This window comes from Pseudophryne corroboree, chromosome 9 (genome assembly GCF_028390025.1).
Source record: "Pseudophryne corroboree isolate aPseCor3 chromosome 9, aPseCor3.hap2, whole genome shotgun sequence".
NCBI lineage: Eukaryota > Metazoa > Chordata > Amphibia > Anura > Myobatrachidae > Pseudophryne > Pseudophryne corroboree.
This window is the reverse complement of record NC_086452.1, coordinates 8260362-8275052: the sequence shown is the minus strand read 5'-3', so window position 1 is coordinate 8275052 and position 14691 is coordinate 8260362. Positions and strand designations below refer to the sequence as shown.

The 14691-nt window shown below is 44.6% G+C and overlaps 1 protein-coding gene across 4 annotated transcripts in view; it reads right to left on the bottom strand.

Moving 5' to 3' along the window:
• The window catches only part of COL24A1 (collagen type XXIV alpha 1 chain), a 767149-nt gene that overhangs the window by 489837 nt on the left and 262621 nt on the right, over positions 1-14691 (bottom strand). For all 4 annotated transcript variants that reach the window (XR_010186531.1, XM_063938932.1, XM_063938934.1 and 1 more), the window contains exon 13: positions 14279-14332. Coding sequence is in view for 3 of the 4 variants with exons in the window: in XM_063938932.1 (XP_063795002.1) it covers positions 14279-14332 (54 nt within the window). In the remaining variant the exon portion in view is untranslated. The remainder of the gene's footprint in view (positions 1-14278; positions 14333-14691) is intronic.

Here is a 14691-nt window from a genome sequence, read left to right as displayed (position 1 = left end):
AGAGGGGGATGAATGGAAGACTGCCTTTAATACCCACTCAGGGCATTATGAATATTTGGTGATGCCTTTTGGGCTCTGTAATGCCCCGGCAGTCTTCCAGGATTTCATGAATGATGTGCTCAGGGAATATTTGGATAGATTCTTAGTTGTATACTTAGATGACATCCTAATCTTCTCCCATTCCCTGGAGGAACATCGGAAGCATGTACGCTTAGTCCTCCAGAAACTCAGAGACCACCGGCTTGGGGCGAAGCTGGAGAAGTGCGAATTTGAAGTTCAGCAAATCGCATTTCTAGGATATATTATCTCCCCAGAAGGTTTCCAAATGGAGGGTTCCAAGGTACAGGCAGTCCTGGATTGGGTGCAGCCCACTAGTTTGAAGGCGCTTCAGCGTTTCCTGGGCTTTGCGAATTTTTATAGACGATTTATCGCTGGATTTTCGTCTATAGTGGCGCCCTTGGTGGCACTCACTAAGAAAGGGGCAGATGTTGCTCACTGGTCTTGTGAGGCTAAAGCGGCTTTTGCCCGTCTCAAAAGGGCATTTGTTTCGGCCAAGGTGCTGCGACACCCAGATCCAGAGCGTCCTTTTGTGGTGGAGGTGGATGCCTCTGAGATGGGTATTGGGGCAGTGCTTTCTCAGATGGGAGTGTCTGATAATCGCCTTCATCCCTGTGCTTACTTTTCCCGTAAATTTTCGCCTGCCGAGATGAATTATGACGTGGGTAACCGGGAATTGTTGGCTATTAAGGATGCACTCGAGGAGTGGAGACACTGGCTTGAGGGGGCTAAGTTTGTGGTCTCAATTCTCACTGACCATAAGAATCTGGCATATTTAGAGTCAGCGAAGCGTCTCAATGCCAGGCAGGCACGATGGGCTTTGTTTTTTGCTCGCTTTAATTTTTTGATAACATATCGCCCTGGGTCAAAAAACATCAAGGCTGATGCGCTCTCGCGGAGTTTTGCTCCAATCCAGGAGACCACCGAGGAGCCGTTGCCCATTGTTTCCCCATCATGTATTAAAGTGGGCATTACCCAGGACCTCTTATCATTAGTCCTTAGAGCACAGGAGCAGGCTCCTCCAGACCTTCCGGTAGGTCTTTTGTTTGTGCCTCCTAGGTTAAGACAGCGAGTGTTCCTGGAATTCCATGCCAAGAAGTCGGCAGGTCACCCGGGTATTGCCAGAACTCGGGAGTTGCTATCCAGGGCGGTGTGGTGGCCCTCGGTGGCTAAGGATGTGGATCAGTGGGTTCGGGCATGTGACATCTGTGCCCGAAATAAGACTCCTAGAGGGGTTCCTGTTGGCCCATTACATCCACTCTCTATCCCATCTAAGCCATGGACCCACATTTCAATGGATTTTGTGGTGGACTTGCCCAAATCCTCGGGGATGACAGCCATCTGGGTTGTCGTTGACAGGTTTTCGAAGATGGCGCACTTCGTTCCACTGGTTGGGCTGCCATCAGCCAGACGCCTGTCTGAATTATTTATGCTGCATGTTGTGCGTCTCCACGGGTTGCCACTTGATGTGGTCTCTGACCGCGGATCCCAGTTTGTGGCCAAATTCTGGAGGGCATTTTGTTCCGATCTCCAGATTTCTGTCAGCTTGTCGTCAGGCTACCATCCGCAGTCTAATGGGCAGACTGAAAGGGCGAACCAGTCCTTGGAGCAGTTCCTCAGGTGTTATGTCTCCAAGTGTCAGACTGACTGGGTTGCTCATCTGTCCATGGCGGAGTTTGCCTATAACAACGCGGCTCACTCTGCTACAGGGATCTCTCCCTTCCTTTGTGTGTATGGGCATCATCCTAAGGCCAATTCTTTTGACCCCCTGGACTCCACGCCTGGTGGTTCCTCTGTGGTTTCGGTCCTTAGAGGTATTTGGCGGAAAGTGAAGAAAGCCCTTGTGTCTGTGTCATTAGTGACCAAAAGGGTTTTTGATAAGCGGAAAAGACCCTGCAGCTTCAAATTAGGAGACTTCGTCTGGTTGTCTACCAAGAATTTGAAGTTGAGACAGCCATCTCATAAGTTAGGGCCCCGGTTCATCGGCCCTTATAAGATCACCAGGGTTATCAATCCGGTGGCATTTCAGTTAGATCTGCCCCGTTCTTTGGGTATCAATAAAACATTTCATTGTTCCCTTTTAAAACGGGCGATTAGTAATCCTTCTTCCAGTGAAGACCTTCCCCTCTTCTGATACGTGGCCAGAGGGAGTTTGTTGTTGAAAGGATTCTTGACTCCAAGGTGGTTCGGGGTCGGCTGTCATTTTTGGTGCACTGGAAGGGGTATGGCCCGGAGGAGCGGTCGTGGGTGCGCAGTTGTGATCTTCATGCCCCCAGACTGATACGCTCTTTCTTCTCGGAGTTCCCCGATAAACCCGGTGGTAGGGGTTCTTTGACCCCTCGTCAGAGGGGGGGTACTGTTAGGGTCTCCTGCCCTGTGCTGCCACGTCGTCATGGCAACCGGGAGACAAGTGCTAGTGGAGTAACCTGAGCGCAGCTGATACTCCGGTTCGGGTCTTTTGCTGTGCAGTGGTTATAGGCTCTGTGCACGGCAGGGGATCCGGTGCTGGTTTTTGTGCTCACAGTCTGTGAGGTCTGAGTGGGGCGTGGACAGCACCTGCTTTATAAGGCCTCTTTTCAGGGTAAGCAGATGCTGCTGAATCTCTGTTGGTTAGTCAGTTCATGAAAGTTAGCCAGTACTGTGTAGCTTTGTATTTGTTTGTTGCTTACTGCAAATAGGCCTGGGGATTTGGTATTACACTCTGCCAATCCAGACCTAGCAGTAAGACTGGAGTCAGTCGTTTAGCTTGCTGGGGTTCTGTTATTACTCTGTGAACTTAGCAAGTTTGCGGCTGTATTCTAACACTTGCCTGTCTAATCCTGTCTCACTGTGCTAGGTGTCAGGGGTCAGTTTAGTGGCAGTAAGCTTAAACCTGTGCACTGCAAGTGAGAATCAGGATTGTGGAGGCTCTCCTTGTGTCTATCATTCCATCTCTGACCAAGGAGTTTACTGCCACACCCGTTGGTAACCCTTTAGGGTTTTGCTGTTGCCCTTAGCAACAGCATTTCGGGTTCTCTACGTATTAAAACACAACATCTTGCTTTTTACATCTGAGCAGTTCTAATACAAGGGAGATACCCAGTTCCTTAGCCTATGGGCTTCTCTGTTCACTGTGTGTGTATTTTGTTACCCTATCACCTTCTGTGTACGTTATGTCATATTCCCCAGTTTGTCTGTGAGTCCATTTGTTTTGCATAACAGTTCAAACACCAGTACATTCCTGCAGACACTGGAGTGCATAACAGTTCTGACACTAGTACTTTCCTGCAGGCACTGGTGTGCATAACATGCACACTGTACAGAGCGCAGAAATATATGTTATACATCACTCGCTGTATTTATTTCTTCACCCAGGTGTGTTATTATCTAATATCTGCTGAGAGTAAATGCTGCACACTGTACAGAGAGCAGAAATATATGTTATACATCACTCGCTGTATTTATTTCTTCACCCAGGTGTTTTATTATCTAATATCTGCTGAGAGTAAATGCTGCACACTGTACAGAGAGCAGAAATATATGTTATACATCACTCGCTGTATTTATTTCTTCACCCAGGTGTTTTATTATCTAATATCTGCTGAGAGTAAATGCTGCACACTATACAGAGAGCAGAAATATATGTTATACATCACTCGCTGTATTTATTTCTTCACCCGGGTGTTTTATTATCTAATATCTGCTGAGAGTAAATGCTCCACACTGTACAGAGAGCAGAAATATATGTTATACATCACTCGCTGTATTTATTTCTTCACCCGGGTGTTATATTATCTAATATCTGCTGAGAGTAAATGCTGCACACTGTACAGAGAGCAGAAATATATGTTATACATCACTCGCTGTATTTATTTCTTCACCCAGGTGTTTTATTTAATATCTGCTGAGAGTAAATGCTGCACACTGTACAGAGAGCAGAAATATATGTTATACATCACTCGCTGTATTTATTTCTTCACCCAGGTGTTTTATTATCTAATATCTGCTGAGAGTAAATGCTGCACACTGTACAGAGAGCAGAAATATATGTTATACATCACTCGCTGTATTTATTTCTTCACCCAGGTGTTATATTATCTAATATCTGCTGAGAGTAAATGCTGCACACTGTACAGAGAGCAGAAATATATGTTATACATCACTCGCTGTATTTATTTCTTCACCCAGGTGTTTTATTATCTAATATCTGCTGAGTGTAAATGCTGCACACTATACAGAGAGCAGAAATATATGTTATACATCACTCGCTGTATTTATTTCTTCACCCAGGTGTTTTATTATCTAATATCTGCTGAGCGTAAATGCTGCACACTATACAGAGAGCAGAAATATATGTTATACATCACTCGCTGTATTTATTTCTTCACCCAGGTGTTTTATTATCTAATATCTGCTGAGAGTAAATGCTGCACACTGTACAGAGAGCAGAAATATATGTTATACATCACTCGCTGTATTTATTTCTTCACCCAGGTGTTTTATTATCTAATATCTGCTGAGAGTAAATGCTGCACACTGTACAGAGAGCAGAAATATATGTTATACATCACTCGCTGTATTTATTTCTTCACCCAGGTGTTTTATTATCTAATATCTGCTGAGTGTAAATGCTGCACACTGAACAGAGCAGAAATATATGTTATACATCACTCGCTGTATTTATTTCTTCACCCAGGTGTTTTATTATCTAATATCTGCTGAGAGTAAATGCTGCACACTGTACAGAGAGCAGAAATATATGTTATACATCACTCGCTGTATTTATTTCTTCACCCAGGTGTATTATTATCTAATATCTGCTGAGAGTAAATGCTGCACACTGTACAGAGCGCAGAAATATATGTTATACATCACTCGCTGTATTTATTTCTTCACCCAGGTGTGTTATTATCTAATATCTGCTGAGAGTAAATGCTGCACACTGTACAGAGAGCAGAAATATATGTTATACATCACTCGCTGTATTTATTTCTTCACCCAGGTGTTTTATTATCTAATATCTGCTGAGAGTAAATGCTGCACACTGTACAGAGCAGAAATATATGTTATACATCACTCGCTGTATTTATTTCTTCATCCAGGTGTTTTATTATCTAATATCTGCTGAGAGTAAATGCTGCACACTGTACAGAGAGCAGAAATATATGTTATACATCACTCGCTGTATTTATTTCTTCACCCAGGTGTGTTATTATCTAATATCTGCTGAGAGTAAATGCTGCACACTATACAGAGAGCAGAAATATATGTTATACATCACTCGCTGTATTTATTTCTTCACCCGGGTGTTATATTATCTAATATCTGCTGAGAGTAAATGCTGCACACTGTACAGAGAGCAGAAATATATGCTATACATCACTCGCTGTATTTATTTCTTCACCCAGGTGTTTTATTATCTAATATCTGCTGAGAGTAAATGCTGCACACTGTACAGAGAGCAGAAATATATGTTATACATCACTCGCTGTATTTATTTCCTCACCCAGGTGTTTTATTATCTAATATCTGCTGAGAGTAAATGCTGCACACTGTACAGAGCGCAGAAATATATGTTATACATCACTCGCTGTATTTATTTCTTCACCCGGGTGTTTTATTATCTAATATCTGCTGAGTGTAAATGCTGCACACTGTACAGAGAGCAGAAATATATGTTATACATCACTCGCTGTATTTATTTCTAATATCTGCTGAGAGTAAATGCTGCACACTGTACAGAGAGCAGAAATATATGTTATACATCACTCGCTGTATTTATTTCTTCACCCAGGTGTGTTATTATCTAATATCTGCTGAGAGTAAATGCTGCACACTGTACAGAGAGCAGAAATATATGTTATACATCACTCGCTGTATTTATTTCTTCACCCAGGTGTTTTATTATCTATCTGCTGAGAGTAAATGCTGCACACTGTACAGAGAGCAGAAATATATGTTATACATCACTCGCTGTATTTATTTCTTCACCCAGGTGTTTTATTATCTAATATCTGCTGAGAGTAAATGCTGCACACTATACAGAGCAGAAATAATAAGATTTTACTTACCGATAAATCTATTTCTCGGAGTCCGTAGTGGATGCTGGGGTTCCTGAAAGGACCATGGGGAATAGCGGCTCCGCAGGAGACAGGGCACAAAAAGTAAAGCTTTTTCCGATCAGGTGGTGTGCACTGGCTCCTCCCCCTATGACCCTCCTCCAGACTCCAGTTAGGTACTGTGCCCGGACGAGCGTACACAATAAGGGAGGATTTTGAATCCCGGGTAAGACTCATACCAGCCACACCAATCACACCGTACAACTTGTGATCTAAACCCAGTTAACAGTATGATAACAGCGGAGCCTCTGAAAGATGGCTTCCTTCAACAATAACCCGAATTAGTTAACAATAACTATGTACAATTTATGCAGATAATCCGCACTTGGGATGGGCGCCCAGCATCCACTACGGACTCCGAGAAATAGATTTATCGGTAAGTAAAATCTTATTTTCTCTATCGTCCTAGTGGATGCTGGGGTTCCTGAAAGGACCATGGGGATTATACCAAAGCTCCCAAACGGGCGGGAGAGTGCGGATGACTCTGCAGCACCGAATGAGAGAACTCCAGGTCCTCCTTAGCCAGAGTATCAAATTTGTAAAATTTTACAAACGTGTTCTCCCCTGACCACGTAGCTGCTCGGCAAAGTTGTAATGCCGAGACCCCTCGGCAGCCGCCCAAGATGAGCCCACCTTCCTTGTGGAGTGGGCCTTTACAGATTTAGGCTGTGGCAGGCCTGCCACAGAATGTGCAAGTTGGATTGTGCTACAGATCCAACGAGCAATCGTCTGCTTAGACGCCGGAGCACCCATCTTGTTGGGTGCATACAATATAAACAACGAGTCAGATTTTCTGACTCCAGCTGTCCTTGCAATATATATTTTTAATGCTCTGACAACGTCCAGTAACTTGGAGTCCTCCAAGTCACTTGTAGCCGCAGGCACTACAATAGGCTGGTTCAGATGAAATGCTGACACCACCTTAGGGAGAAAATGCGGACGAGTCCGCAGTTCTGCCCTGTCCGAATGGAAAATCAGATATGGGCTTTTGTAAGATAAAGCTGCCAATTCTGACACTCTCCTGGCAGAAGCCAGGGCTAGAAGCATGGTCACTTTCCATGTGAGATATTTCAAATCCACCTTTTTTAGTGGTTCAAACCAATGAGATTTTAGGAAATCCAAAACCACATTGAGATCCCACGGTGCCACTGGAGGCACCACAGGAGGCTGTATATGCAGCACTCCCTTAACAAAGGTCTGGACTTCAGGGACTGAAGCCAATTCTTTTTGAAAGAAAATCGACAGGGCCGAAATTTGAACCTTAATAGATCCCAATTTGAGACCCATTGACAATCCTGATTGCAGGAAATGTAGGAATCGACCCAGTTGAAATTCCTCCGTCGGAGCACTCCGATCTTCGCACCACGCAACATATTTTCGCCAAATTCGGTGATAATGTTGCACGGTTACTTCCTTCCTTGCTTTAATCAAAGTAGGAATGACTTCTTCCGGCATGCCTTTTTCCTTTAGGATCCGGCGTTCAACCGCCATGCCGTCAAACGCAGCCGCGGTAAGTCTTGAAACAGACAGGGACCCTGCTGAAGCAAGTCCCTCCGTAGAGGTAGAGGCCACGGATCTTCCGTGATCATCTCTTGAAGTTCCGGGTACCAAGTCCTTCTTGGCCAATCCGGAACCACTAGTATCGTTCTTACGCCTCTTTGCCGTATAATTCTCAATACTTTTGGTATGAGAGGCAGAGGAGGAAACACATACACCGACTGGTACACCCAAGGCGTTACCAGCGCGTCCACAGCTATTGCCTGCGGATCTCTTGACCTGGCGCAATACCTGTCCAGTTATTTGTTGAGGCGAGACGCCATCATGTCCACCATTGGTCTTTCCCAACGGGTTACCAGCATGTGGAAGACTTCTGGATGAAGTCCCCACTCTCCCGGGTGAAGATCGTGTCTGCTGAGGAAGTCTGCTTCCCAGTTGTCCACTCCCGGGATGAACACTGCTGACAGTGCTATCACATGATTCTCTGCCCAGCGAAGAATCCTTGCAGCTTCTGCCATTGCACTCCTGCTTCTTGTGCCGCCCTGTCTGTTCACATGGGCGACTGCCGTGATGTTGTCCGACTGGATCAACACCGGTTTTCCCTGAAGCAGAGGTTCTGCCTGGCTTAGAGCATTGTATATTGCTCTTAGTTCCAGAATGTTTATGTGAAGAGACGTTTCCAGGCTCGTCCATACTCCCTGGAAGTTTCTTCCTTGTGTGACTGCTCCCCAGCCTCTCAGGCTGGCGTCCGTGGTCACCAGGATCCAATCCTGTATGCCGAATCTGCGGCCCTCCAATAGATGAGCACTTTGCAACCACCACAGAAGAGACACCCTTGTCCTTGGAGACAGGGTTATCCGCAGGTGCATCTGAAGATGCGACCCTGACCATTTGTTCAACAGATCCCTTTGGAAAATTCTTGCGTGGAATCTGCCGAATGGAATTGCTTCGTAAGAAGCCACCATTTTTCCCAGGACTCTTGTGCATTGATGTACAGACACCTTTCCTGGTTTTAGGAGGTTCCTGACAAGCTCGGATAACTCCTTGGCTTTTTCCTCCGGGAGAAAAACCTTTTTCTGAACCGTGTCCAGAATCATCCCTAGGAACAGCAGACGAGTTGTCGGTATTAACTGGGATTTTGGAATATTCAGAATCCACCCGTGCTGTTTTAGCACTTCCTGAGACAGTGCTAATCCCATCTCTAGCTGTTCTCTGGACCTCGCCCTTATTAGGAGATCGTCCAAGTATGGGATAATTAATACGCCTTTTCTTCGAAGAAGAATCATCATCTCGGCCATTACCTTTGTAAAGATCCGAGGTGCCGTGGACAATCCGAACGGCAGCGTCTGAAACTGATAGTGACAGTTTTGTACAACGAACCTGAGGTACCCCTGGTGTGAGGGGTAAATTGGAACGTGGAGATACGCATCCTTGATGTCCAAGGATACCATAAAGTCCCCCTCTTCCAGGTTCGCTATCACTGCTCTGAGTGACTCCATTTTGAACTTGAACTTCTTTATGTACAGGTTCAAGGACTTCAGATTTAGAATAGGCCTTACCGAGCCATCCGGCTTCGGTACCACAAAAAGAGTGGAATAATACCCCTTCCCTTGTTGCAGAAGAGGTACCTTGACTATCACCTGCTGAGAGTACAGCTTGTGAATGGCTTCCAACACCGTCTCCCTTTCGGAGGGGGACGTTGGTAAAGCAGACTTCAGGAAACGGCGAGGTGGATCTGTCTCTAATTCCAACCTGTATCCCTGAGATATTATCTGCAGGATCCAGGGATCTACTTGCGAGTGAGCCCACTGCGCGCTGTAATTTTTGAGACGACCCCCCACGGTCCCCGAGTCCGCTTGAGAAGCCCCAGCGTCATGCTGAGGCTTTTGTAGAAGCCGGGGAGGGCTTCTGATCCTGGGAAGGAGCTGCGTGTTGCTGTCTCTTCCCTCGACCTTTGCCTCGTGGCAGATATGAATAGCCCTTTGCTCTCTTATTTTTAAAGGAACGAAAGGGCTGCGGTTGAAAAGTCGGTGCCTTTTTCTGTTGGGGAGTGACTTGAGGTAGAAAGGTGGATTTCCCGGCTGTAGCCGTGGCCACCAAATCTGATAGACCGACTCCAAATAACTCCTCCCCTTTATACGGCAAAACTTCCATATGCCGTTTTGAATCCGCATCGCCTGTCCACTGTCGCGTCCATAAAGCTCTTCTGGCCGAAATGGACATAGCACTTACCCGTGATGCCAGTGTGCATATATCCCTCTGTGCATCACGCATATAAAGAAATGCATCCTTTATTTGTTCTAACGACAGTAAAATATTGTCCCTGTCCAGGGTATCAATATTTTCAATCAGGGATTCTGACCAAACTACCCCCGCACTGCCCATCCAGGCAGTCGCTACAGCTGGTCGTAGTATAACACCTGCATGTGTGTATATACTTTTTTGGATATTTTCCATCCTCCTATCTGATGGATCTTTAAGTGCGGCCGTCTCAGGAGAGGGTAACGCCACTTGTTTAGATAAGCGTGTTAGCGCCTTGTCCACCCTAGGAGGTGTTTCCCAGCGCTCCCTAACCTCTGGCGGGAAAGGGTATAATGCCAATAATTTCTTTGAAATTATCAGCTTTTTATCAGGGGCAACCCACGCTTCATTACACACGTCATTTAGTTCTTCTGATTCAGGAAAAACTATAGGTAGTTTTTTCATACCCCACATAATACCCTGTTTAGTGGTACCTGTAGTATCAGCTAAATGTAACGCCTCCTTCATTGCCAAAATCATATAACGTGTGGCCCTACTGGAAAATACGGTTGATTCGTCACCGTCACCACTTGAGTCATCGCCTGTGTCTGGGTCTGTGTCGACCGACTGAGGCAAAGGGCGTTTCACAGCCCCTGACGGTGTTTGAGTCGCCTGGACAGGCACTAATTGATTGTCCGGCCGTCTCATGTCGTCAAACGACTGCTTTAGCGTGTTGACACTATCCCGTAGTTCCATAAATAAAGGCATCCATTCTGGTGTCGACTCCCTAGGGGGTGACATCCTCATATTTGGCAATTGCTCCGCCTCCACACCAATATCGTCCTCATACATGTCGACACACACGTACCGACACACAGCAGACACACAGGGAATGCTCCTAACGAAGACAGGACCCACTAGCCCTTTGGGGAGACAGAGGGAGAGTTTGCCAGCACACACCAAAAGCGCTATATATATATCAGGGATAGCCTTATAATAAGTGCTCCCTTATAGCTGCTTTGTTATATCAAAATATCGCCATAAATGTGCCCCCCCCTCTCTGTTTTACCCTGTTTCTGTAGTGCAGTGCAGGGGAGAGACTTGGGAGCCGTCCTGACCAGCGGAGCTGTGAGAGGAAATGGCGCCGTGTGCTGAGGAGATAGGCCCCGCCCCTTTTCCGGCGGGCTCGTCTCCCGCTATTTAGAAAAATTAGGCAGGGGTTAAATATCTCCATATAGCCTCTAGGGCTATATGTGAGGTATTTTTAGCCTTTATAGGTACTCATTTGCCTCCCAGGGCGCCCCCCTCCCAGCGCCCTGCACCCTCAGTGACTGCCGTGTGAAGTGTGCTGAGAGGAAAATGGCGCACAGCTGCAGTGCTGTGCGCTACCTTTAGAAGACTGCAGGAGTCTTCAGCCGCCGATTCTGGACCTCTTCTGATTTCAGCATCTGCAAGGGGGCCGGCGGCGTGGCTCCGGTGACCATCCAGGCTGTACCTGTGATCGTCCCTCTGGAGCTTGATGTCCAGTAGCCAAGAAACCAATCCATCCTGCACGCAGGTGAGTTGACTCCTTCTCCCCTCAGTCCCTCGCTGCAGTGATCCTGTTGCCAGCAGGAATCACTGTAAAATAAAAAACCTAGCTAAACTTTCTCTAAGCAGCTCTTTAGGAGAGCCACCTAGATTGCACCCTTCTCGGCCGGGCACAAAAATCTAACTGGAGTCTGGAGGAGGGTCATAGGGGGAGGAGCCAGTGCACACCACCTGATCGGAAAAAGCTTTACTTTTTGTGCCCTGTCTCCTGCGGAGCCGCTATTCCCCATGGTCCTTTCAGGAACCCCAGCATCCACTAGGACGATAGAGAAATATGTTATACATCACTCGCTGTATTTATTTCTTCACCCAGGTGTTTTATTATCTAATATCTGCTGAGAGTAAATGCTGCACACTGTACAGAGAGCAGAAATATATGTTATACATCACTCGCTGTATTTATTTCTTCACCCAGGTGTTTTATTATCTAATATCTGCTGAGAGTAAATGCTGCACACTATACAGAGCAGAAATATATGTTATACATCACTCGCTGTATTTATTTCTTCACCCAGGTGTTTTATTATCTAATATCTGCTGAGAGTAAATGCTGCACACTGTACAGAGAGCAGAAATATATGTTATACATCACTCGCTGTATTTATTTCTTCACCCAGGTGTTTTATTATCTAATATCTGCTGAGAGTAAATGCTGCACACTGTACAGAGAGCAGAAATATATGTTATACATCACTCGCTGTATTTATTTCTTCACCCAGGTGTTTCATTATCTAATATCTGCTGAGAGTAAATGCTGCACACTATACAGAGAGCAGAAATATATGTTATACATCACTCGCTGTATTTATTTCTTCACCCAGGTGTGTTATTATCTAATATCTGCTGAGAGTAAATGCTGCACACTGTACAGAGAGCAGAAATATATGTTATACATCACTCGCTGTATTTATTTCTTCACCCAGGTGTGTTATTATCTAATATCTGCTGAGAGTAAATGCTGCACACTATACAGAGAGCAGAAATATATGTTATACATCACTCGCTGTATTTATTTCTTCACCCGGGTGTTATATTATCTAATATCTGCTGAGAGTAAATGCTGCACACTGTACAGAGAGCAGAAATATATGCTATACATCACTCGCTGTATTTATTTCTTCACCCAGGTGTTTTATTATCTAATATCTGCTGAGAGTAAATGCTGCACACTGTACAGAGAGCAGAAATATATGTTATACATCACTCGCTGTATTTATTTCCTCACCCAGGTGTTTTATTATCTAATATCTGCTGAGAGTAAATGCTGCACACTGTACAGAGCGCAGAAATAAATGTTATACATCACTCGCTGTATTTATTTCTTCACCCGGGTGTTTTATTATCTAATATCTGCTGAGTGTAAATGCTGCACACTGTACAGAGAGCAGAAATATATGTTATACATCACTCGCTGTATTTATTTCTAATATCTGCTGAGAGTAAATGCTGCACACTGTACAGAGAGCAGAAATATATGTTATACATCACTCGCTGTATTTATTTCTTCACCCAGGTGTTTTATTATCTAATATCTGCTGAGAGTAAATGCTGCACACTGTACAGAGAGCAGAAATATATGTTATACATCACTCGCTGTATTTATTTCTTCACCCAGGTGTTTCATTATCTAATATCTGCTGAGAGTAAATGCTGCACACTATACAGAGAGCAGAAATATATGTTATACATCACTCGCTGTATTTATTTCTTCACCCAGGTGTGTTATTATCTAATATCTGCTGAGAGTAAATGCTGCACACTGTACAGAGAGCAGAAATATATGTTATACATCACTCGCTGTATTTATTTCTTCACCCAGGTGTGTTATTATCTAATATCTGCTGAGAGTAAATGCTGCACACTATACAGAGAGCAGAAATATATGTTATACATCACTCGCTGTATTTATTTCTTCACCCGGGTGTTATATTATCTAATATCTGCTGAGAGTAAATGCTGCACACTGTACAGAGAGCAGAAATATATGCTATACATCACTCGCTGTATTTATTTCTTCACCCAGGTGTTTTATTATCTAATATCTGCTGAGAGTAAATGCTGCACACTGTACAGAGAGCAGAAATATATGTTATACATCACTCGCTGTATTTATTTCCTCACCCAGGTGTTTTATTATCTAATATCTGCTGAGAGTAAATGCTGCACACTGTACAGAGCGCAGAAATATATGTTATACATCACTCGCTGTATTTATTTCTTCACCCGGGTGTTTTATTATCTAATATCTGCTGAGTGTAAATGCTGCACACTGTACAGAGAGCAGAAATATATGTTATACATCACTCGCTGTATTTATTTCTAATATCTGCTGAGAGTAAATGCTGCACACTGTACAGAGAGCAGAAATATATGTTATACATCACTCGCTGTATTTATTTCTTCACCCAGGTGTTTTATTATCTAATATCTGCCTGGGGCGTCCCCCGTTTCCAAGCAGCGTGCGCAGCCCCAAACTTATCTCTGCATCTTTCCTAAGTTACTTCAATGAGTTGTTTATGTTATCGTCCTCAATTGGCGCTAGTGCCCTACAGAAAAATGGCAGCATACCCTGTAACTGCAATAACAGGGCACTTCAGCGTAATCTCCAGGTCACATCGTCGCTCGCCATAACGGACTATATAGTGCCATATTACTGCAATTACTCTGAGACGCTGTTGTGCTACAAGTCAGTATTAGGATGTCAGTGTCGCCAGCAGCCAGACAATAACTAACACGTGTCACTGCGTCATTCTCTCTGTAAAATAATGCAAAACACTGTAATAGCAGAAACTTACAGGACTTCCATCCGGACCGGGGGGGCCTCTGTCGCCAAAGTCTCCAGGAAAACCCTGTCACAGACAAGGAGAGGACTTAGCAAGAACTGGGTACACAGTATAGCATACCTGCAACATACCATAATACTATAATATACAGCCATATATTGTGTATCTATATGCCTATACATTTATATCTTTGTACAGATGTATGGATTATTGATTTATTATGTTTGAGAGAATGAACAGAATTTACAGCTTGTATTCCCGTCAGACTCTTATCACCCGTCTACCCTAATAATCGCTTCTTATGCTGGTTCTTATATCTGGGGGAATTAGTAAGAAACGAAATGCATCGCCGAAGATTATACCGCCCACCTCCCAGACGGCAGCAATTTAAGGGGGACGGTGCGGATCACGGATCAGGCCACAAT